The sequence below is a fragment of the Nuphar pumila genome, chromosome 7, assembly GCF_984573655.1.
Source record: "Nuphar pumila chromosome 7, dmNupPumi1.hap1.1, whole genome shotgun sequence".
In the NCBI taxonomy this organism is placed as follows: domain Eukaryota; kingdom Viridiplantae; phylum Streptophyta; class Magnoliopsida; order Nymphaeales; family Nymphaeaceae; genus Nuphar; species Nuphar pumila.
In genome coordinates, this window is record NC_143255.1 from 101,501,761 (window position 1) to 101,527,507 (window position 25,747).

Below are 25,747 nucleotides of genomic sequence, written 5' to 3' on the forward strand. Positions count from 1 at the left end.
AATGACTCTCACGGTTTTCTCAAATGTGAGAGTTCCAAATGAAGTCCACGTTCAACATCAAGAAGGTAGACTTTAAGTGGTTAAGGAGATTGCGAGAAGTCCAAATCCAGTTCAGGTTCATCAAGATAGACTTTAAGCTGTTAAGGAGACTGAAGTCGATGATGTTAAATGTGAAGAGATACACATATATGAGAAACCAAATTCTCCTAATAATAATGAGACTCCTGTTGCTGTAAACTTGTAATCGTTTTGAATATATAAAGGAACCTCTCATCTCTAATCACACGTGAAGAGAGAGAGAAACTTTCAGTTTCCGTGAACGTAGATCATTGTTTGATCGAACCACGTTAATTTCTGTGTTGTGCGTGTTTATCTGTGCTTGCATCTACTTTAACACTCCTCAACCTGGTGATGTTCACAAGTCGCCCTGAGAAAAGCATGCCCAATCAAACAGGGGACAGTGGAAAAGGTAGGAGGACATGAGGTTGTGCTGGATACCCCGCTTTGACGTCCCAGGCTTGATGGAACAGACATACTAATGCACCCCAAAATCCTATTCTAAGAGTCCATCTGAATTGATAAGGGCCTGTTTGGAATCTTGGCGCTGGGATGGGCGTTTATGCATTTGGTGGTCGAAGTAAAATCTTGGTCAAACTACCTTGGTGGTCCTGTTTGGAATCTCGGCACTGGGATAGGCGTTTATGCATTTGGTGGTCGAAGTAAAATCTTGGTCAAACTACCTTGGTGGTCCTGTTTGGAATCTCGGCACTGGGATAGGTGTTTATGCATTTGGGATGAGAAATGAGGCACTTTCTCCTTTGTAATTTGGGCCTGTTTGGAATCTAGGCGCTGGGATGGGTATTTATGCATTTGGTGTTCCTGGTCCGGTTTGGAATCCCGGTGCTAGAATGAGGGTTTATGCATTTGGGATGGGAAGTGAGGCCCTTTCTCCTAGGGATGGCAGTGGACCGGGGGAAAGCGGGGCCCGCCTCGCCCCATTTGGACCAGGGATGAAGGGTAAGAAACGGGGATGGAGGCGGGGACAAAGGTTAAAATCCATCCCCGTTAGGGGCCCAGCTACCAATCCCAAACATGCCCTTACACTAAAGCCAGTATTTGGCAGCTGCCACTTTTTCAAATGCATAAACTCCATAAACGCCCAATCCCAGCTACAGATCCCAAACAGGCCCTAATTTCCTTCAGGGCACATTTGTTTTCATTGAAAAGTGTCCCATTGAGTTGTGGGCCCTACATTTTCATAGGAAACAACCATCTTTCCTACCAAAACGAGTTGAGGGGCGGTGCTGTTTCAAAGGGTTTAAAGTTTTTTTATCCTTCCCCTCATCAGTTATCTATAGACCCCAATTTCTTCCTCTCTTTTGAAGTGTGAATTTCATCCTCCATTCCAAGATCTACTACTATGACCTATTAACTTCCAAATATCCCCAAGCAAATGAGAGACGTTCAATATAAAAGCACATGCTTGTGGGACCCATGCCACCAATTGGATCGCCACCAAAGAAGGGGAAATTGGACTCTACACGGCCATACTTCACAAAGATGAGAAAGTCGCAAAGACTTTTTAACAGACAATGTAGAGCCTTTGGAAAGCTTTGAATATAGAAATTCCATAATAAACCCACTTGGAATTTCACAAATACATTCTAGTGAATGGTGAAGACAACACTTTCCAGTGAAAGGAGCTTGAAAGCTTCTGAAAACTCGGCTTAGCATGGAAACAGAGGAATCCATAAGTCCAAAACATAAAGATTGAGAATTCCTACTAGACTCAACACAGGAAAATTATATGGACTGCCTTGGGCACGTTTGCCGGTGGCAGAAAGCCTCAGATTTCCATGGAAATGAGCACAACCCCATGCATTTCCATGAGGCTCACCATGGTGATGCAAATGCAAGCTCCTTTTTCCACATGGAAAGAGGAGCTCGTTTTCAATGGGCAGACCTCCTTTCCACTGTACTCTCCACACACAAATGCGGCCTTAGGGTGTGTTTGATATGTGGGACAGACCCTAAAGAGAATCAGAGACAGATGAATTTACGTGGTTTGGTTCACTTGAACCTATGTCCATGGGAAAGATCACACTGATGATTTTTAATGATGAGCTTAAACCAAATATATACAGTAGCTCTTATGAAAGGCACCAAAACAGAAAAAATATGAAAAAGAACAAGAGATTTTCAATCGCCAAGACTCTTGTGTTTTCTTTTGCTGAAAATGAGATGCTCCTTATCACTTTCTTTTTCTCCAGCAGATCGATTCCTTTTTCTCTGATATTTCAAGATCATTCTTGTCTTTATGTTGATTGGTTAAACATTTCTCTAAATGAGAATTGCTGAACTGCTTGCAAACCTGTGCATTGCTAACAACCTGCCTTTCCCTGCTATTCTTGCCTTGGTTGCTGTTGATGACCTGGCTTTCACTGCCGAGTTGCTTGCTGCACGCACTGTATACTATCATTCTTGTCTTGGTTGCTGACCATAATCACCTCTTTCCATGCTTTTGGTTTTTATCTCATGATTTGTTTCCTTCTTATTGCTTCTTTCTTCTTTGTTAATTCCTTAAATGCTGTTGTCAATCATTTCTTTCTTTTCTATTTTTTTCCTTTGTTAATTCTTATCCCTACATTTTTGCCTTCATCTCTATCAACATCTGTGTCGAGATCCAGATCAAAAGCTGCTGATCTGTATCAGATCAATAGACCCTGCACTGGGATTTGTCAGCAAAGAAGATGCCGCAGGTCACGCTAATCCCTCTCTAATTGATAAACTCGAGTTTATCAACTCAGCTCAAGAAGTTACTAAAGATAATAGCGATAAACTCGTGTTTATCAATCCAGCTCAAGAAGTTACTGAGAATAATAATGGTCTAGCTCAAGAGGTTACTGAAGATAATAATGGTCCAACTCAAGATTCGGATAATACTCTTATCATGTTAAAAAGTTGTAATAGATTGGATAATGATAATCGACTAAAACAAGAAAAGTTGATAGACTATAATAACACTGTAACTAACTCGGTAACTATTTTTAATAGTGTAAACTCCACACTTAGATGTGTTAAGTGGAGTATCGTGGATGTAAGTGATTAGTTCACCGAACTATGTTAATATCGTGGTCTTTTATTCTTGTGTATGTTTTTCTTTATGGTATCAAAGCCTTAGTGTCATGGGTGATTGTGATTGTCATCTTCAATGGCTTCAACATCCATCTACAACTCTATTAAGTTCCCGTGCCCCTTCAACTTAAATATAGTGAACTTCGTCACAATCAAGCTCAATCACTCAATTTTTTTGTTATGAAAATCATGACTACTTGGCCTCATCGAAAGCTATGACATGATTGGCTTCGTAGAAGGTAAAACTCTAGTGCCAGTTCATACCATCAATGGTGTCTCAAATCCATATTTTATTACCACAAAGAAATCCGATCGGTTGTTGCGAGGATGAATCACAAGCACTCTATCAGAAGAAGTGCTAGGTCTCATCGTTGGCCATCAAACATCCAGTGATGTATGGAATACTCTCATTAAGGCATTTGCTTATGTTTTCAAGAAACATGAATTTTTATTGACACAAAAGTTGCAATCCTATCGAGAAAAAAATCTTTCGATTAATGAATATGTCAATGGATTCAATTTTTTTTTGATGAACTTGCGGCTATTGGCAAGCCCGTGGAAGATGAAACCATGGTGTTTTGGCTCTTGAATGAGCATGATGGTTTTATAACAATGATGCTAAAGCCGCCTATTCCGTCATATGATGACGTGGTTAACTTGCTTCAAGGGCGTGAAACCATGCGCACCGTGCATAAAGAAGGTGTGAATGTGAATTATACTGTTATTGGGCAAAAAATTAACAATCAGAAAAATTGATTCAATCCAAAGCAACAATTCAGCTCAAAGGGTTGTGACTTTATCCAAGCTGGCTAAGGTGGTAATCGATTCAATCAAAATAAAGGCAACCTAGTTTAAATCAGCCGAATGTCAAAACCAACTAAGGAAAGAAAATGGGGTCTTGTGTCAAATATGTGGCAAGATGAATTACAGTCTCATCAATTGTTGGCATCATTTTAATCATGATTATCAAGCTAAAGATGTTCCATAGGCTCTCGTTGCCATGAAACTAACAGATAGCCAAGATCAAGATTGGTTTCCTAACATGGGAGCTACCTCTACCTCTCACATTATGGCTAACACAGGTAATCTTGAAACTTGCTTCAAGTATTGTGGTTCAGAAAAAATTATGGTTAGAAATGGTGCTAGATTAAATATTACTCATGCAGGGTCTAAAAAAATTGAAAATGGTGATCACTCTCTTCAACTAAATAATGTTTTGGTTGTTCTCGAATTTAAAAAGAACTTAGTGCCCATAAGTCAATTAACCTCTGATATGCCCTGTTTGTTTGAGTTTTCATCTGATGGCTTTGTGATTAAGGACAAGAGGATGGGCAGGCAAGTGGTGACAAGCAGTAGAGTAGGACATCTGAATGATTTCGACAATTCAAGAAACAAGATTGGTCGTGAGCAGCAAGTTTTCTTTTCTTCAAGATTTAAAAACTCTAATTGAGAAGTATGGCATCAACGACTTGGACATGTGCACGCACAAGTTATTGATTTTCTTGAAAAGAATAAGTTTATTTCAATAAAGTCGAAGTCCATTAAAAGTGCAATATGTGCAAGTTGCCAAATGGGTAAAATAAGCCGACTTCCTTTTCTCTCTCTTGATGATCATTGCACAAAATTGTTTGAAAAAGTTTACTGTGACTTATGGGGTCCTGCTCATGTTAACTCCCATAAAAATTTCAGTTTCTATGTAGTTTTTATTGATGAATATTCTCATTTTTCATGGATATTCCCTCTTGGACATCAATCTGAATTATGTACAAAATTTATTGAATTTCATAAATATGTCCAAACTCAGTTTAAGAAGCAAATAAAAACATTTCAAATAAATGAAGGATGCGAGTTTGGAAGTGTTGAACTCAGGACATATTTAAAGATGAATGAGATTGTTCACTGTAAAAGTTACTCAAAAACCCCATACCAAAATGGAATGGTTGAACGAAAGCATAGGTCTATCATTAAACTAGGGTTGTTTATGCTTTTTCATGCTCAGATTCCTGTTCGGTTCTAGGTTGAAGTATTCTTAACTGCAATATGGATAATCAACCGCTTGCCGACAACAAATTTATCTATGAAAACTTTATATGAGAAGGTGTTTAAGAAGATGCATGGCTATACAAGTTTGAGAGTTTTTGGATGTCGATGTTTTTTCTACCTTCAAGTCTATGCCACAAACAAATTTGATCCGAAGGCATTACTATGCATATTCCTAGGTTATAGTGATCATCACAAGGGCTACCGTTGTCTATTTTTTCCTACTAGCTGAGTTTATACATCAAGGCATGTTGTGTTTGATGAATGTATTTTTCCTTAACAAAAACCAGGGTTATTATTCTCAAAAAACCAACAAGTGAGTGAGTTAATAAGTTTGGAAGAATGGTTAGATAAGTCAGTTAAAAAAGACTTAAATCATCATTATCACGTTCCAGTCGAGTCTAATAACCAACAGGATCCAAGGAACCTGACTTGCAAGCAATGACATGGTGAGTTTGGGTGTATTGAACAATCGATCATATCAAGAGAGGCTATCCAAAATGACCCGCCTAGTGTTCCAACTCAGGGTATTCAGGCTAGAGACTCAAGCCTTGATGACAATCACAATAGACAGTCATTTGCTAATGAAAGAAGTGAAGAAGGTACCTCCAATAGTCATGATTCTCGAGTTCGTCATATGGTCACTCGTATGAGGGATGGAATAGTGAAGCCCAATCTGCTTTATCCGTTCCTCTAGAGCCTAAAAGTCTCAAGGCTGCTGCTCTTGCTCATAAAGGATGGCGCGATGCGATGCATGAGGAGATGCATGCTCTCAATGTCAATGATATATGAGATCTTGTGCCTAAAGAGCATGGAATGCTTATAATTTAAAGTAAATGGGTCTACAAAACCAAATTAAAAAGTGATGGCTCAATAAAACGGTTAAAAGCCCGTCCTATTGCTAAAAGATTTAATCAAATCCTGGGTGTAGACTTCATGAAAACTTTTTCTCCAGTTATAAATCTCGCCACTATACGTATTCTCCTCACTATTGTTTTGGCCTATAACTCGGATATTCGACAATTAGATGTTAAAAATGCCTTTTTACATGGTCATCTTAATGAAACAGTATTTCTTGAATAGCTCACATGATTTCAAGATCCTAATCATCCAAATTTTGTTTGTAAATTGAAGAAAGACTTATATAGACTAAAGCAGGCTCCTCGAGCCTGGTATGTTCGGTTTGACACTTTCCTCCTATCTCTTGGATTTTTCTCATGCATTGTTGATCCCTCATTGTTTATCTGCACGAGTGGATCCATGATAGCCATTCTTTTACTATATGTCGATAATATTATTCTTAGCGGCAATGATAATCAATTTATCAGTCATTTTATCAAAACTATAAGTCAAGAGTTTGCAATGAAAGATATGAGTTTCTGGCACTATTTTCTGGGAATTGAAATCAAGCAGTTCTCGGGGGGTCTATTCTTGAATCAGAAACGGTATGCCTACGAGCTACTTGATAAAGCCCAGATGGTTGGTGTCAAGCCTGTATCTACGCCCATGATGACTTATGCTACAAGCTCAAAAGATGGTGATTTGCCGTTTCATTACTCTACTTTTTATCAAAGTCTTGTTGGAGCCTTACAATATCTCACAATGACTCGCCCAGATTTATCATTCAATGTTAATTTGTCAATTAGTTCATGTAGAACCCGACCAATGCTCATTTTCCAATGGTCAAACGAATTCTTCGTTATGTTCATGGCACTATTGACCACGACATCTGGCTACTCTCTCAAACCTCTTTGTCGTTATATACATTCTCTAATGTTGATTGGGTAGGTTGCTCTATTACTAGACAATCTACCTTTGAATGTTGCACGTTTCTTGGTAACAATTGTATTTTTTGAGCACAAAAAAGCAACCAACTGTTGCTAGGTCCAGCTCTAAAGTAGAATACAGATCCATGGTGTTAACCACTACTGAACTTATGTGGCTCACATTTCTTTTGCGTGATTTGGGATTATTTCTTCATCAATCACATATTCTTTTTTGTGATAATATTTCGGCTCTTCAGACTACAATCTAACATGCATTTCATTCTCGCATGAAGCATGTTGAGATTAATTATCACTTTGTCCGTAAAAAAAGTTGCTCTAGGTACTCTAATTACTCGTTATGTGACCTCCTCTAAACAGATTGCTGACATCTTTACCAAGCCTCTTCCACACACTCACTTTCTTAATTTACGAGTCAAACTGGGTCTCTCTGCTCCACCCGCGACCAGTTTAAGAGGGACTGTTAGCAAAGAAGTTGTCGCAGGTGACACTAATCCCTCTCCAAATAATAAACTCAAGTTTATCAACTCAATTCAAGAAGTTACTAAAGATAATAACGATAAACTCGAGTTTATTACTGTTGAGGATAATAACAATCCAACTCAAGAGGTTACTGAAGATAATAACGGTCCAACTCAAGAATCTGATAATACTCTTATCATGTTAAAAATTTGCAACTGAATGGTTAATGATAATAGACTAAAATAAGAAAAGTCGATAGACTATGGTAACTCTATAACCAACTCGGTAACTATTTTTAATAGTGGAAAACTCCACACGTAGATGTGTTGAATGGAGTATCATGGACGTAGGTGATTAGTTCACCGAACCATGTTAATATCGTCGTCTTCTATTCTTGTGTGTGTTTCTCTTTAGGACCAACCGGTCCCTGGCCGGGCACTGTCCCGCTTTTGATATGCAGGGCACACTACGTTCATGACAGCCCAAATGGCATCCTGTGCAGGCGCTTTATAAGGCACCGCACAGGATGTGCCACTGGCAAGTCCAGGACAAGCTTTTGTGCCAAAGAAAGGGACTCTGTGCTCTCTCCACGGAAACAAAATCCGACCCTCCCTGTCAGACTTCATTTCTGCCAAAAGGGGGGCTCCCGTTGAAACATCGGGCTTTTTCCTCACGGAAGGAGACTCCCATGTTTCAACAGAAGTTTTTGGGGGCCATGAAAATGCATGGGGCAACGTGCATTTTCGCAGAAATCCCCAAATTTCTGTCGCATGCAAACACATCCTTTTTAGGGTGTGTTTGCATGTCAAAGAAACCAAATATTCAAAAAGCAACCCTACAAGGACTCGTAGTTCTTCTCATTTGCTTTCTGCGAGGATTATAGGGCACGTTCACCTGCCCTGAATGAAGGCTCCACAACTGCTGATGGCATGGAGCCTTTATGTGCGCAAAGCAAATTGGACTTCTCCATGCGGAAAGAGAGCACCATGTTTGGGCTGCCACGGTGAGGCATACAGAAAGCCCTAACTTTCCGTGGCAGGCAACTACTGCCCCTAAGTGAAAAGTGGCATGGATAGACTTTCTAATGTTTAAAAGTGCACCAAAGAAAATATTTTACTGTGCATTAGCCATTTGGATTCAAAAGCTAGGATTTCATTTCTTGTGTTTGCATCTTAACATAGAAACATTTTCTGTGACATGCAACAAGTGCAGATCAGTGATCCTTGGCATTGCTGAAACGTCATGATAACGAGCATCTGTAAATAAATGTTTTATCCGAAGTTCCTAAAAAATTTCTTTTCATAGTTCTTCTTAACAAAACACTGTCCCAACATTGATTAGCAAGGAAGAAATCGATGGTAAGTCACTGCTCCATGACTCTGAAGAAACGAAACAAGAATACATGCATCTTACGCCACCCAAGAAAACTTACCTTTTAGAAAATTGCATTATTTCCCAATTTGAAAAAAAAAACTCGAATAGTAACCTAATCAATTGTCCGCAAGAAGGGAATTCACAAACTTGGTAATTATAGAGAGAGAGAGAGAGAGAGAGAGAGAGAGAGAGAGAGAGAGAGAGAGAGAGAGAGAGAGAGAGAGAGAGAGAGAGAGCTTTGAAGCACCAAAAATTAAAAATAAATAAAATCAAAGAAAACTTTGTTCTTACCAGGCAAAATATCATGATTATACCATGATATTGGTATGGCTTATGAACAATGCTTTACTAGGAGCATCTAAAAGTTGTCGTTATCATGGTACAAACCACTTACAAAGTATTGCACTTGGTCATGGTCATAGAGTGTTTGCACGACTCCTGAAAAACACAAAACAAGAAGCATCTCACCATAAATCTTTTGCATTTTCAATCGAGAGTCATCAAAGGGAGGTCATTCTCTGACTGAAAAGTATCTGTTTGTTTTTCTATTTTTTATAGGCATGATAACTACATCTAAGAGGCAAAGAAAAATGGTGGGAAATGCCCCCAAATCGTCCACGTTTTCAAAATAGTTGTCAATTCATGTCTAGTATCCATATCAAATCTGCATCTGTATCCATGTGAGATAAAATTATAACGTGAGAAATGTGAGACAAGAAGCATCTCCATTTTTTTATGAAAAAATATTAAGCATTATAGTTCTCAGCCAAAATCTTGCACTAGGTGGTTCTCTGTTCAAATGAATCCAGAACAAAATTGAAACTCACAGGACAAAGTAGTGTTCCATACAAAGTTGATAGGCGTTGCCAAACCAGATTCTGAAGCATGTCCACTTGCACAAGAAGCAAGCCTGAACACAAATAAACCAAGATCTGAAAGCCTTTCAAGCTGTCGGTACAAACATACAATTCAGTATTTAAAGATTTCGTCCAAATTACACACCAACAGGGATATCATTCTCGGTTGGATCATCCACAGCACTACACAAAGCTTTCCATACTGGGACCAACATCCTTAAAGGTGGATGTAGTTCCTGCAAGCAAATCCAGGTAAAAAATGAACCAGAAGAACATTCATCTCTCTCTCTCTCAAAAAAGCAACCATCACATTATAGGGTGACTATTCTCTGATATTGAAACCAGGCTAACCAGCAGTTTGGTGATCAACCATGAGCACTAAGAGGCAGAGAACCAAGCGATGTAAATATTTTATTAGCAGAAAGACAAATATAAAATTCATAAAATTACCTGGAAAACTAGTGTCAGTTCTGCATCTTCTCGTAAAACCAATGCCAAGCTCCAGTAACAAGTGACTGGTGTCACACATTCATTCAGTACAGGTTTGAGAATCCTGTCGATAGGAACAAATCTGCGCCGAGTCCTTCCACTGAAAAAACAAAAGGATTATGTCAATTCTTGAAGCATAATGGGAGGAAAATATAATGAACTCACATATGCAGTGTTGTAAGTATCATATGACACATATCGTTACTTTTGGGGAAAACAATACGATACACACCATATCTCGATACGGGCGTGTAACGTACCTGCTTCGGATGTATCGTACGATACACCCCTTGTATCCGTATCAGTAGGATATGTCTCTTTTTTCGAATCGTATTTCATAAACTTGGTTATTTTGCTTATGTTTATGTAATATGAAAGTATGAGTCTTGTGGCATTGTTCCTGTGAGATATGCAGGTAATATTATCTATGATTCTATATTAGTTGATGTTTGATGATGTCTTATGTAGCTCATAAAGACATAAATGTGATTTTATGGTTGTATTTTGTGCAATTCATACTTGTTTCATGTGTTATGATTTTTTTAGATTTTTTACTAATTTTTCTTCATTTTTTTGGATATTTTGAAAAAAATTTACAATACGTTTACGATACGGTGTTACTTTGGGCCCGACCGATACGGGTAACGATACAATACTTACAACCTTGCACATATGCACTTTTTCAGGTAAGTGAAGTTTCGAAATTCAGGTGGATGAGCATACAAATAAAATGTCTATGAAAAGATGAACCTAGTAGAGGCCCTTAGAAGAATTCAGTCATACTCGAACAAATGTTTTAAGACTGGAAAAATGAAAAAGAACAGGAAAATGCCAATCTCATGATGACACCGGTGTCTCAACTCGCATCTGAATATCAATCGAGGAAGTTTTGACATTGAGGATAGATTCAGCCAGACTCAGGTGAGTCACTTGGAAAGACAAGTATTTCCAAGGGGTCCCAAAACTTTATAGGAAGAACAAAGATTTAAAAAAATAAGCTAAGGCGCCCGTAGGAAATTTGACAAGAGAGCATCCATGAGGCCCAGCACCAGCAGATGGAGAACAGATTGGGTTCACAGAACTGGATTAATGATTCTCATGTGCACCCAAAAAAGACAAAACCTGATCATCTACCACTAATAAATATCATAAAATTAACAAGGTAGCTCAAGCTTGTTTGGTTATTACGGGGCAACATATCGTGCCATAATTCAGATGGAAACCAATTTAATTGCATAACAAACCCTTTACTGATAAAGTTCCATATTTGGACTATGTGAACTATTTGAAGTATCAGCATCCCAACTCAGCAACTCAGACTGATCATTTCACTAATTCACCAGAATTTTGTAAAGGTACAACATGGTGACTCGATCCAATCTGCCCAAATAATTAGTAATGTTTGGTCTCGAGTAAAAAAAAAACAATCTGCAGTAAAAATTCATCTAAACATATAGTCCCCCTATGTAACTATATACATCCAATGGCATGCAATACTTTGGACAAAGTTACCTCTGGTAATCAGTTTCAAGCTGCACTCCAAGGGTTGGCATGATCACAACAGACTCTGCATGATTCACCCAAAAGAAATGCCAATAGATCAAGAAATTGGTGGAAAAAATGGGGTCAACACGAGTTTGCATAGATATTGGTCATATAAGACCTTGTGCACCAAAGCAGAAATACACTGCCAGTGACAAAACCATAATAATGCAAGAAACAAAAGTAGAAGTCATAACTTTGCAGTGAGAGTATTGTTAAATTATATATATATATATATATATATATATATATATATATATATGTGTGTGTGTGTGTGTGTGTGTGTGTGTGTGTGTATTATACAATAATACCTGATAGGGGTATTATAGTCTTTTCACAATTGTTTTAGTAAACAACTGTTTTTTGTTTTTATTTATTTTTCACTTTCTTTATTTTATTTTATTTTTTTGTTTTTAATACACGCCACTTAGAGGGGCCCACAATAGAGTCGTTGGGGCCCCCAACAGTCACAAATGTGACCATTGGAGGCTCCCAACGACTTTTTGGGAGCTCCCTTTTGGCCTCCCTTTTTGAACCCATTTCTTTTTGTATAAATAAGGGTGAATCCCCTTGTATTTGTGAAGCCTTAGTGCTCTCTCTTTCAATAAAGAGATTTTATATTTTAGTTTGTGCTTTTCTTAAAGCTTGTGTTTGTATTGTCCCATAGTGGACTTGGCTATTATCCTCTATGTGTATTTGTCCATTGTTGGACATTGTGAATGCTTTTTAGCATTCTTTATCTTTCGGCATACTTCATTACATGGTATCAGAGCATCTATAGCCTTTTTTATTTTCCCCAAAGCTCAAAAAAACACATTCAATCGCCTTTGTGGATAACTTATCTCTCTTATGTAAGAGGATAAAACATTTACAACCAGAGATGCAAAGGCGATTGAAGTCGGGAGGAAATTTGAAAAGTTTTCATATGGAGAGACATTCTTTAGTTTAGAAGAAGACATTCTATTGATTAAATATATTGAGGTCAAGACGGCTTCATCCCAATTTTTTTTTGGAATATTTTTAGAGATAAACAATGTTCTAGCGGTTTTGATAATATGTCTATGTTTTCTTTCCGCTAGTCAATTTTGTTGTGGAGTTCTAGGGCATGATTTTTTATAACAAATTCTATTTTGTTTTAAATAATTTTGAATTTCGGTAGACAAATATTTTCCACCGGAATCGGATCTAAGAATTGATATATTACTTTGAAATTGATTTTGTATTTTCATATGAAACTCTTTAAAGAAGGAAAACACTTTCGATTTATGACTAAGAAAATAGATCCAAACATATCTAGTGAAGTCATCGTGAAGGTGACATAGTAAGAGTAACCATCTTTAGACATAACCGAAGATAGACCCCAAACATCCGAGTGCACCAATTCAAAAGGTCTTGTAGAAAGAAATGATCTAGTTGGAAATGGAATAGACTTCACTTTCCTAAAAATGCAATCTTTGCAATTAATATCTTTTTCCTTACAAAATTTGTTTCAAAATGAAAAAAGATACATTTTTGAATAACTTGCATGTCCAAATCTTTTATGCTAAGTTTCAATGCTTTTATCTTAGACATAAGTACAAAAAGGATTTGTAGGAAGGTTTAGATGATCCATATAGTAGAGACCCCCCTTTCTATGGCCTTGCCCAATCCGCTTCCTGGACTGAAGATCCTGCACAAAGCAATCATTAGATGAGAAAGATATTTCACATCCATGGTCGACAATTTGGGAAACCGAAAAAAGATTTAAATTTAACTTTGGAACAACTCTTACTTTTGGAACAAAAAGGTTTTGAGAATTTTTAGAGTTAAGTATTCCAATACTTGTGATTTTTAAAAAAGTCTTATCGGTCGTAGAAACACATGAACCTTTTAAATTGGTGCATACATCGGTTAAAGCATTTTCATGAGGGGTCATATGAAAGGATGTTCCGGAGTCTAAGATCCAAGAATACGTACCAAGTGATGATGTAGACGCAATGGCCGCACCCGATGTGGAGGAAGTGGCTTTGAGAATTTGTTGTAGAGCCATAGATATTTGACCAAGTCTTTTTTTGAGGTCTTCACTCTTGCCTTCATCTTCTTTGTTTGTGGTAGATTCTTCAAGAAAAGTCGCCTTAGGCTTGAATGTTCCATTTAGCTTTAGGCAAACGGGTTTGATGTGAGCCGACTCATAACAATGATGACATGCAATCATCTTTCTTCCTCCACTATAGTTTTCTTGTTTTCCAAAGTGTGGTGGTTTATAGGTTTTGACATTGTTGCCGGGTTTGGATACGGCAAGCACTTCCTGCACCACGCTTCATGTTTTTCCTTGGCAAACTTTCGGTCATCTATCCGTAGAGTTTGAGAGGGGATGTTAAATTATATGTATTAATACATATATGTATATATTATACAATAATACCCAATAGGGGTATTATAGTCTTTTCACAATTGTTTTAGTAAACAATTGTTTTTTGTTTTTATTTATTTTTCACTTTTTTTTTAATGCATGCCGCTTAGGGGGGCCCACAATAGAGTCGTTGGGGCCCCCAACTGTCACAAATGTGACCGTTGGAGGCTTCCAATGACTCTTTGGGAGTTCCCTTTTGGCCTCCCTTTTTTAACCCATTTCTTTTTGTATAAATAAGGGTGAATCCCTTTGTATTTGTAAAGCCTTAGTGCTCTCTCTCTCAATAAAGAGATTTTATATTTTAGTTTGTGCTTTTCTTAAAGCTTGTGTTTGTATTCTCTCATAGTAGACTTGGCTATTATCCTTTTTGTGTATTTGTCCATTGTTGGACATTGTGAATGCCTTTTAGCATTCTTTATCTTTCCGCAATTCATTACAAGTATTTCCACCAAGTTGGGTGATGATTTTACTAATAGACATTGTTCTCCTCGAGTCATGATTCCTGCAAAAAAACTTGGGTTTTCTCTCACTTACAGACACCTAGAAGCCTTTATCAAAGTTGCCCCGTAGTAAAATCATCACCTATGACGTGAAGTGAGGCTCATTATAAATGGCATAAAGCACGAACCTGATTCATGATTGGATAGGACATAAGTTCATCACTTATCCTATGAAGGCTGTCAACAGATTGGAAATATGATAGACTGCTGTGATAATGTGCAATTGCCCATATAATATATATTCTTGCAATCAAATTTACAATACTAGTGACAAAGCTTCCGTATGTTCGAATATCCTTCCTCTTACCTTTCTTAACAACCTTCCCATGTAAGACTGCCATAAGTAGGAAAAAAGGAAGAATGCTCCAGAGGTAAGATATTCCCAAAGGTTCCTGTTATTTGCAACATGTTCAAATTAGAAACAATTCGCGGAAGCAGCTTCAATTTTAGGATAATCCCATGTTATTGAATTAGTCTGCCAGTATCATTCATGAATTCCATCAGAAAGCTCATTATGGTACAACTCAATAGTCAATACAAATAAAGTATTTAATATGACTAGTCAAAACTACACAATAAGTTTCAAAACAACAAATGGTCAAAGGAACGAATCAATTGAGGCCATGATGATTACCTTGCACAAGAATATGCAGAAGAAAGTTGCCAATGATGCAAGAAGCATTGCCCATAAGAGGAAATGGCTTGTATGACACTTCTGAACTACAATATGATGAGAATCAACAGACAGCATCGACACTGCACTGCCATCATGTATGTACATAAACTTGCTGGTACAACACGGTGCTTCAGGCATGCTAAGATCTTGAAAAGGTCAGCCAGTTAACAATGAAGATTAATCCACAGAAACCTGGCTAATTCCAAATGGCCTGCATCAAGAACTAATGTAAGACCCCAACCCTAGCATCCAGTCAAGTCTTTCACTATTAAAACTCTTGTCTCATGCAACCAACAACAGTAAGCACAAAAGAAGAAGAAGAAAGGTGATCATCAAACTCATGGATTAAATTACAAAAGGATAACAAACAAGATGAACATAAAATGTGTCACTGTAATAGAGCAACATACTGCACATGTGAACAAAGTAATTATTCCAGTAATCGTTCATTGCTTATATTCGCTACTGAATGAGAAGCATGAACTCATTCCTAGTCAACGTAGCCGTTAGATTAGCATAACAAAAATTAAAAAGTAAAAGTAATCTAAGATCAGCAGAACATAGACCTAAAAAAGCAAGAACAGTTTAACATGCAACAATTGGTCACCGACTTCAACATTATCTTTAGTATTGAATCACAAAAAAGAATTTCCATGGCCCATCATATTAGTTTGTAAGAGTGATGAAGCATCTGAAATTTCACCAAAGCCTATTTCAATGTTCTTCCTTGTTATTACAGAGGTTCAGGAAAATCCACAAGGTAGTCTATCTTCTAGGACTCATGCTCAATGACTAACTGAATTGGCATCAGCTTACTCCTGTATTCTAAGATGATAAAATGTGATACCTTTTACAATGAAACCCAACTCTTTTCGGTAGATATGAAATAGCTTTAGAACTTGAGCCTTACGTTACCTTGAATTTAGATTGGTATTCTGGTGAAACAGGAAGCTGTGCACCCCCCGTCATCTACAAAACCCATAGGCATAAATGCTTAATCTCAAAAATGCCAACCATTTGAACGCCAAAACTTTCTAGCATTTTCAAAAGTGCGAGCACGCTTAATTTTCAGGAAAAGCCTGTATGCCACCTCTACTTTAGAAGCATTCAGAAGCTTATTATTTAGCTTGCTATAAATCACCTTGTTTGGACAGAACCCTTTACTTAGGGACTCCTCCATTAAAAGTACAGCATTTTCCAGCTGCCCAATATTACAAAATCCATTCACGAGATATTCATATACCTCAACATCAGAAGATTTGCCAGACTCTTCCATCTCTTCCCAAATTCTCTTCATGATTCCACATTTTCCAAATCTAGCTAACCTCATGAGCAGCAGCTTATAAGTTTTCATTGAAATTTCGCATCCAGATTCCTTTGACTTATCATAGATGAGAAGAGCAGCATGAGGCGGACCAAAACTACACAATGGCTCAACAAACGACGTCACCATTCCTGTACTTGGAGTAATACCTCTACCCAGCATTGCATCAAACGTTTCAAGTGCATCAGCCACTCTTCTAACTTTTAGAAAAGAGCCAATCATTGTTGCATAAGTATCTCTATCAGGTGGGCAACAATCTTTTCCCAACATGTCATTGTAGTATTTCACGCACTCATCCAAAGCCCCAATTGCTGCAAAATTGCAAATAATTGCATTGTAACTCAAAGTGGTCTGAGGACACGCTTTATCTTCCATGGAGTGAAACACACGAACAAACTCCTCAACTCTTCCTGCTCTACCCAACCCTTCAATAAGATAACTGAACGTCAACGATTCTGGCTGAAATCCATTGGCAGTCATTTCACTCCAATGCCTTTCTATTTCCCTCACTCTACCTAATCTTGCCCAACCAGAAATCAGTATATTGTAGGTCATCTTATCAAATGTAATCTTCCCTCGCATAGCTCTATAGATCGAATCTGCCATCCTAACATGAGACCTCCGGCACAGACACTCCAAAAGCACATTAAAATGATCACATACGAAATCTAACCCGAAATCTTCCAATCTTTCAAAAAATTGGACCGCCTTGGACACCCGGCGTGCCCGGACATAACTATCCATCACGATCGACAATGTCTCCAAACTGGGTTGAAACCCATCTTTCTTCAATTCATCAATCAACTCTTCCATATTATCAAAAAACCCTCTTCTACCTAACGCCTTGAGAACAATGTTATAACTCCTCAATTCCTTCGGGAAGTTAGGTCGCTTCGCCGCCCACCGGAAGAACAAAACCATCGCTTGTCCGCTCAAATTACCCTTATTGACGACCTCTCTCACTATTTTCTCAGTCAATTCGACGCCAGAAGCGGATAATGCGGACTCGATGCAAGCTATCCCAGCGAGTTTCTGCATAAAAACGCCCCGTAACTTCTCCGCGTCCGATAAGAACCCGTCGATGCCGCTCGAAACCCTTCTCTCGCCGCGATCGGAAACACTAACCCCAGGAATTTCGTCTCCGCTCGAAATTCTCGCATCGATCGGGAGCAACTCCGAGAGTTGCTCGAGGACGAACCGCTCGTCGATCTTCGCGGATCGATCCGAGCGATTCTGAGCGGAATCCGAAGAGGAAAACCGATAAGATGGGAGGAAGAAGGGGCGACGAAAGGGAGAAGACGGGTACCTGTTTCTGAGGAGACCGCAGCGAAGAAACCCTAGGAATCGTCTGGTGCAGTTAGAAGTCATTGAAGAAGATGAGGAGAAGTAAGAAGCTCTAGAGCGCCGGCATCTTGCCCTAGATCGGACGGCTCAGGCGGACGATCGGAAACCCTAAAAAAACCAGAGGAATTTTCCCGCCGTGGTTTCGAGTCAAAGATTTCCTGCCTGCAACAAATGGAATCGGAGGACTAACGGTTCCCTTGCGGAAAGACAATGAGAGATATCTGTATCGGAAATTTATTTATTTATTAATCGGAAGTGCAGAAAGAATCGGATTTTCTTTTTCTTATACGTAAGCTGGGATTAGGAACTTAGGCAGACCCTACCAGTTATACAAAACTATACCAATGGGTTTTGAACCCGCAACGTCTCAACACAATGTGACGTGCACTGACTGCTCCTACCAAACAAGCTGAGCCCCCGTTGGTACAAAATTTATCTTTATAATGTATAACTATATAATATATTTTAAGAAGCCAAGTCGACCTTCCTCGGATGCTTGAATGAGCTGCCTCATGACTCAGCTCGCTGAGCCTATTTATTTAGCCAAGCTGAACTTTTTTTCTAGCTGAGCCAAGCCGAACTTTTTTTCTAGCTGAGCCAAGCCGAACACCGAGATGTTCATCTCTTTTCCCAACCCTAAACGATGAGCTAGGATCAGGTGCCATCACATGGCACACTTTGAGTGTGCATCTGTGCACCTGGCTGTCCTCCATTTGCTAAACATTATTTACATTTACTAAAAGATAGTTTATTCAGATTCCGGTTAGTACCGTATTGATACGTATGGACCGATACAGGCAGATACTGACAACATTTTGTCCAATGATCTCCAATCCCACTGGCATCAGGACAAATATGGCAAAGAAAAAATGTTCTGTTTTAGCCAATGTATGGGATGATCAAAATGCTACGATATTATGTTTATGTCTGCTATATTTATAGGGAAATGTTTATTTATTTTTATATACATTTTTAATAATTTAACACATTTATCTTTACCTGTAATTTGCCAATAAAATGCCATAGAAAATAATTTTCAAATTCTAGTTACATTAAGTTGTTGCTATTCTGTTGTTTTAAACTTTGTTAATATTCTCCCAGCTCTTAGTGTCGAATGAATATATTTTAATCAGAGTTTATCTTTTTTCAGATCAAAATTGGAGCTCAGATTTTTTATTTTTTTTTTGAAAGGAAAGCTGGGGTTAGGCCCGACTGCATAGATGTATTGAGCATGGTTTGTTTGCTAAGGATCAAGCATTGAATCTCCGCTTCCGCTTCTCAAATACCCAAATAGGGTCATAGTCAATGTGGCATCTGTCAGCCCATAACAAGATGTCCAAAACATATCTCTGCCTTATCCTCTAGGTTATGTTGTCTAAATCTAGATTTTTTTTTTTTTTTTGTTTTTTTAGAGCACACCAACACCAACCAACACACCCTAAAATGCACTCTTTCATATCTTGCTACTGAGAGGCGAACGTTATAAGGGTTCACAGTTTTTTTTTTTTTGTCGACAGAGAAATCTGGGGTTAGGCTATCAGTTATACAACCATACCATTTGGGGTTCGAACTTGCAACTTTCCAACACAAGGTGACATGCACTAACTGCTCCTGCCAGACAAGCGGAACCCCCATTGGTTATAAGGGTTCACAGCCAACAAATCAGAATACAGCAGAAATTTGTTAAACGAATACTTGGTTAAAAGTGTTTTGCATTCAAACGGTGCATAAAAAAATGCCATACAAGTTTGAGTTAAAGGAAAAAAAAGGTACAAGTTTAATTCAATTTTAATTTTATAAGATGTAAAAAAATATATGGAATTTTCCCTTGAAAATCGAGTGTAGGAATTAAATCTAAGACTCAACATGATTTGAACCCAAAATCTGAGAAATTCAGCTCCATCTAAGGTTGTTTCTTTGTAAAGTATCCTTCTGAATATAAATTTTCCTGCTCTAAACTCTTCTTTCAAAAAGGAAGTTTTTTTGCCTTTTCAAATTTCTATTTAAAAAGACATGCTTTACACAGTTTTTGCTTTCTACGGTTGGATCAACTTATTCAATTTAAATCCAGAATAAAACCCATCCATTTTACATATAATCAAGCTGGGGATTCATCACATTTGGATGCCAACTAAAGGCTCGACCTTGAAACAAGATGCAGGAGGCACGTGCACGCAAAACAAGCACACAAATACATAGATTTTAACGTAGTTCAGATTAGAGTGATCCTACATCCACTGTTTCTCTCACCTCAATACACACACACACACACACGATAAAGGCTCCCTTTATAGCTTCACATAGAGGGCTGGTCATGTGGCCTTATTGATGTACATGAGTTCATATAGGATGAGTTGGATGTTAATTGAGATGAGTCCTTGTTGGACACCACTTGAGATAAGATTTGATCTTGATCACGTTGAGTCCTCATGTTCAATGAACTCTCTCATTTGTTGTGTAGGCCTGATGTGCAAGGACTTTATAGTTGCAGGTTGTTGGTAGCTGATTGGAGTCTTTCATAACGTGAGTTCTATCTGAAAGCTTCATGACATTGGATCTGGATCTGGATTCAGATTTGGCGACCGGATTACATACTCTAACATCCCTCCACAAATGCAACGGACTGGGTCAGACGTTGAGTTTGAACCTCAGGGCGTGAAATTGTGAAATAGGGAGAGCTTTAGTCAGCACATCAGCCACTTCGAAGTACATTACAGAAGCATTGTCACACCATAAGGTAGGGGAGAGTGGACAGGTATGCCAAGTTCACGAAGTAGAGCATGAACCCAAGAGATCTCAGTGGCAGCATTGGCGAGTGCATGGCATTCCACCTCTGTACTGGAACGAGCCACAACATGTTGCTTCTTAGAGCTTAAGGAGATAATGTTGGGTCCAAGAAAAACAACATACGCATATGTGGATTTATAATCATCAGGAGATCCAACCCAATCAGCATCAGAAAAGATAGAGAGCCACATGGATATGGATGGTTTGATCAAGAGTATGGTTCACTTGAGATAGTGGAGGACATGCTTGATAGCATTTTAGTGGTCGACAGTAGGGTTGTGCATGTATTGGCATACTCTATTAATTGTGAACACAAGATGTGGATGGGTGAGTGTGACATAGTGAAGAGCACTTACCACACTGTGATAAATAGTTGAATCATTGAAGGATATCCCTATAGACGTGAAGCGCACCGACAGAGCCATATGGGAGTTGACAGGTTTGGCACCAAACATAGATGTCTTGAGAATAAATTTGTGTTGAGAGAGTAGTAGTCCATTACAAGTGTTAATTGCTTCAATGCCTAAGAAATAATGCAGAGGGCCCAGATCCTTCAATGCAAAATTCTGACTAAGCTGATGAATTAGATGTCTGACGAAGGTAGGTGAGCTGACTGTAACAAGAATATCATCAACGTATGTAAAGACACAAGCATTTAAATGTGATTTTCTTAATATAAATAGTGATGTATCTATGCGAGATTCCATAAAACCGTTGGCCAAAAGAGCATTACTCAAGTACTGGTACCATGCTCAAATAGCCTATTTGAGGCCGCAGAGGGCTCCATTAAGCTTACATACATGGTGTTGGAACCATGGATCTCGAAACCCATGTAGTTGCTCCGTAAAGACATCTTCACTAATAGATCCATAAAAGAAAGTATTATGAACATCAAGTTGGTGAATGGGACACTGATTACCAAGTGTGACTCTCAGGATAACTTGAATGGTGGGTGATTTGATGGTAGGGCTGAACGTTTCAAAGTAGTCAATGCCTTCTTCCATATGAAAGCCCTTAGCAACCAGTCGGGCTTTATAGCACTCTAGAGATCAATCAACTTTTCTCTTAATACGATGAATTCATTTAAATCTAATAAGATTCTAAGAAGAATAAGAGGAACAAGAGTCCATGTATTGTTTTTCAGTAAAGCCACAAATTTTGTGTTCATAGCATCACACTAGTGGGTCTAGGATTGGGCATGTTTGAACTAAGTGGGTTCAATGTTGGTGAAGGCCTCAATTAGGAGGGCAATAGGGATAGGGTGTTTGGTGGATTGAAATAATTTAAGTTTAAGTGTTTCATCTTGAGCACGTGTGATCATGTGATGGGTGCGTACAAAAGGAAGGGTAGTAGAGGCAATGACTTGGGTGGGTGGTAGGGTTATGGGACCTACATCTCCTGATATAGTCCTAACCACCATAGTTACCTCTGTCTCAATCCCACTACCCATAAAATTCTTGTCTCATGATGTTATCTTTGATGAAGACACCTTGCCCTTTCAAACTCCTCACCATGCATCAGATACTGACAAATCCACTATTACCTCAAGTTCTCTTTTAGTTTTCATTCCTGCTGGGTTTAAGATAATGTAGCAAGAGCATCCAATTTTTTTTTAAAACTTATAGTTTGGTGTTTATTTGAAAAGGACTTCAATGGGTAACTTGTGATGGACGTTAGGGGTGGGTAGGCAGTTTATGAAGCAGTATACACTACCGTGGAGAAGTCGTAAGCTCAATATTAAATGGAGACATGGGCATCAGTTATGATGGATAGGCCGGTTTCGACAATATGTTGATGCTTACGTTCAGGTGGGCCATTTTTTCTTGTGTGTGTGGACATGATATTGATGTCTAATTCCAAAATATTTAAGAATGGATCTAATGCTTTAAACTCTCCCCCACCATCAGTTTCTAAAAAAATTTATCTTTGTGCCAATAAAGTTTTTAACATGCACTTTAAAAATTTAAAATAAGGTGATCATATTTATTTTTTAGAAAAAAATATCTAAGTAAATCAAGAATAATCATAAAAAAAAAAATTGACATAACATCTAAATCCTTGAGTACCAAAAATTGAGACATGTACCCATACATCAACAAAAATCAACTCTAAATGGTTTAGAAATATCATGCCTACTACTAGTGAAGGAAAGTTTATGATGTTTTCCCTTTTAACAAACATCACAAATTTTAGAATCAATGTGTCTAATAAACGGTAAATAAAACTTAAAAATAACTTGCAGGATCATTTTTAGCGTTGGATGACCTAAACAACAGTGCCATTGGGAGGTTGTCATCCTTTCTCGCACAATCCATTTATGGTCGTTCATCACAGGATTTCTTTCCTCATTGCCAAATCCTTAACACAACAATGAGATAAATAAAATTCAAAAATAACATTGTTATCTTGAGTGAATCGTTGGACAAATAATAATTTTTTCTTAATTTGAGGAACATGTAAAATATTCTTCAGAGTAAACTTTGTTTTAACATTAGATAAAATAGAATCACCAATATGAGATAGGAAAACATGTTTCATTACTGACTTTCATTGTAGCACTGCCTTGGTAATCAAAATACAGGGAGAGCGAGTTGAGATTTGAAGTCATGTGATGAGATGCGCCAGAATAAGGGAACCACTCATCATTGGAGTAATTTGATGTTGAAGCTTGATAAGTCATAGGGGATGGTTCTGAGGACCTCTCTCTAAGTGTGCAACATTGATGAGTAGTATGATTCGGTTTCGCACAATACTGACAGGTGACACCAAGTGTGGTCTGCTGACTATTGAATTGACCATACTGGCATCCATGACCTGGGCCATCCATCTTGCTAAAAGTTTCTGCCATGCCGTCGACCATAATTATTGTTTGTCCGTTGATTAAAGTTGGCCTTAGGGGTGACATCATGACTGATCGTGATGGAGTCGGCTATGCAAGCTTCTTCTGACAGACGCATACTATGAAGTTGAGTTATATTAATAGGGTCTGAATGAATTGACATGGAGATCCTGAATGCAATATGCTCAAGAGGAAGAGCATGTAAAATAAACAATACCAAATCTTCGTCTAAAATGGGTTTGCCTGCCATGGCCAACTGATGGGTGGTGGATTTGGCTTTCTGGAAAAGTTCATCAACACTTTTTGCTCCTTTTTTCAAAGTGTGCAGATGATCTTTTAACTGCATGTTACGAGATCTGGAGTGGACATCATAGGTTTCTCTCAGTGTTGTCCAAACCTCAAATGAGGTAGACATATGAGTCAGTTGAGAAGGAGTTGATCTTGATGTTGTCAATTAATAAATTTTGGATTGAGAATTTGTTTCTTGTTTTGAGTAGCAAATCCTTTTAGGCTAGGTTTCGATCCATCAATAAAACTTAGTCATTTTCTTTGTAACAATTATATCAATACATACCACAATCATTTTTTTAACAACAAAGTACTTTAACTCCACGTGTCAACACGAGGTTGAGCTCTTGTTGTTATTTGAGAAGGACATGACTGCTTCATTATCACAAAAGATCTTTAGTGGTTTCTCAATAGAGTCCACAATTCAAAGACTCATAATGAAGTTTTTTATCTAAATGGCTTGAGACGAAGTCTCGTATAGAGCAATAAATTATGCCTCCATGGTATGAACAATAGTTGTAGACAATTTTTCACTTCGCCATGAGACAGCACCACCTGTTAGTAGGAAGATATATCCAGTAGTAGACTTTCTACTATCGAGACATTATCTTAAGTCTGCATTAGAGTATCTAATGACCTCTAGGTATTCAAATTTTCTATTGGTCAACATATAGTCCTTCGTTCCTTGTAAATAACGCATGACCTTCTTCGCTACCTTCCAGTATGCAATGCTTGGATTTGACTGATATTTAACAAGCATTTCCACAGCAAATGCGATATCAGGTTGTGTGTAGGTCTGCGCGTACTGCAAACTTTCAATCGCTAAAGCATATGAGACAGTTGTCATCTAAGCATTTTCATTATCATCCTGAGGACAATCTTTTAGACTCAATTTATCCCATTTCACTATGGGTGTCAAACCAAGAGAACAATTCTCCATCTTATATCTTTTAAGAACCTTAAGGATATAGGAATTCTGAGAGAGGCCAAGGACACCCTTAGTTCTATCACGACGAATCTCGATTCCAAGGATATATGTGGCCTCACTCATGTCCTTCATATCAAAATGAGAAGAAAGAAAATCTTGTATCTCGTGCAGTAGGCTCAAATCATTAGTTGCGAGAAGAATATCATTAACATATAAAACCAAAAATTATGAACTGACTTACTAGTCTTAAGGTATATGCACTGATCAACAATGTTTTTAGTGAATCTAAAGTTTATAATTACCTGATTGAACTTTTTATACCACTGACGGGAGGCTTGTTTAAGTTCATAAATTGACTTCTTAAATTTGCAAACTAGATGATTCAGATCATCTACACTGAAACCAAGAGGTTATTGCATGTATACCTCCTCTTTCAGATCCTCATTCAGGAAGACAGTTTTCACATCCATTTGATATAGCTCTAAATCAAAATAAGCTATGAGGTCATGATTATCCTCAATGATTCCTTAGTTGAGACAGAAGAAAAATTCGTATTATAATCAATGTCCTCTATCTGTGTAAAATATTTTGTAACAAGCCTAGTCTTGTACCTCTCTACTTGACCTTTAGAGTCTATCTTGGTCTTAAAGACTCACTTACAACTAATAAGTTTAACTCCATCAGGTCGAGGTACAAGATCCTACACTTGGTTTTTGCCATAGATTCAAGCTCTTCTTTCATGGCATTGAACCAATGTGTTGATCTTTTACTTTCAATGGCTTCTGCAAAAGTGAAGGGATCATCATCAATGTCTATGAAATTATTGGACTCTTGCAAATACACCATGTAGTCTGGACGAATAGCAGATTTTCTGATCCTTGTAGACCTCCATACAGGTGCTACAAGTGGTTTAAAATGAACTTTTGTATCCTATTGTTGTATATCCTTTTCAATAACTTGTTCTATTTAAGATTGATGTTCATTGA

The 25,747-nt window shown here is 38.0% G+C and overlaps 2 protein-coding genes across 2 annotated transcripts; both read right to left on the minus strand.

The window, feature by feature from the left end:
- Positions 1-9,057: 9,057 nt before the first annotated feature.
- LOC149832669 (phosphatidylinositolglycan-like protein) lies at positions 9,058-17,987 on the minus strand. Its single transcript, XM_090012548.1, has 8 exons — positions 17,882-17,987; positions 15,210-15,462; positions 14,883-14,967; positions 11,654-11,708; positions 10,103-10,241; positions 9,798-9,888; positions 9,623-9,705; positions 9,058-9,233 (listed from the first exon to the last, which is right to left on the minus strand). The coding sequence occupies exons 2-8, from the start codon at positions 15,387-15,389 to the stop codon at positions 9,186-9,188; spliced, it is 681 nt and encodes a 226-aa protein (XP_089868674.1). The 5' UTR covers positions 15,390-15,462; positions 17,882-17,987; the 3' UTR covers positions 9,058-9,185.
- Positions 16,252-18,050, minus strand: LOC149832670 (Pentatricopeptide repeat (PPR) superfamily protein). Its single transcript, XM_090012547.1, has one exon. The coding sequence runs from the start codon at positions 17,941-17,943 to the stop codon at positions 16,252-16,254; it is 1,692 nt and encodes a 563-aa protein (XP_089868673.1). The 5' UTR covers positions 17,944-18,050.
- Positions 18,051-25,747: the final 7,697 nt, after the last annotated feature.

Bases quoted from the DNA above. Each gene is read 5' to 3' on its own strand.
- LOC149832670 (XM_090012547.1), bottom strand. From the start codon at position 17,943: ATGACTTCTAACTGCACCAGACGATTCCTAGGGTTTCTTCGCTGCGGT.
- LOC149832669 (XM_090012548.1), bottom strand. From the start codon at position 15,389: ATGCCTGAAGCACCGTGTTGTACCAGCAAGTTTATGTACATACATGAT. The intron at 11,709-14,882 runs GTAAGAGGAAGG...TGAATCATGCAG, and splicing joins TGGGAAGGTTGTTAAGAAAG to AGTCTGTTGTGATCATGCCA. The intron at 9,889-10,102 runs GTAATTTTATGA...ATTTGCTTGCAG, and splicing joins AACTGACACTAGTTTTCCAG to GAACTACATCCACCTTTAAG.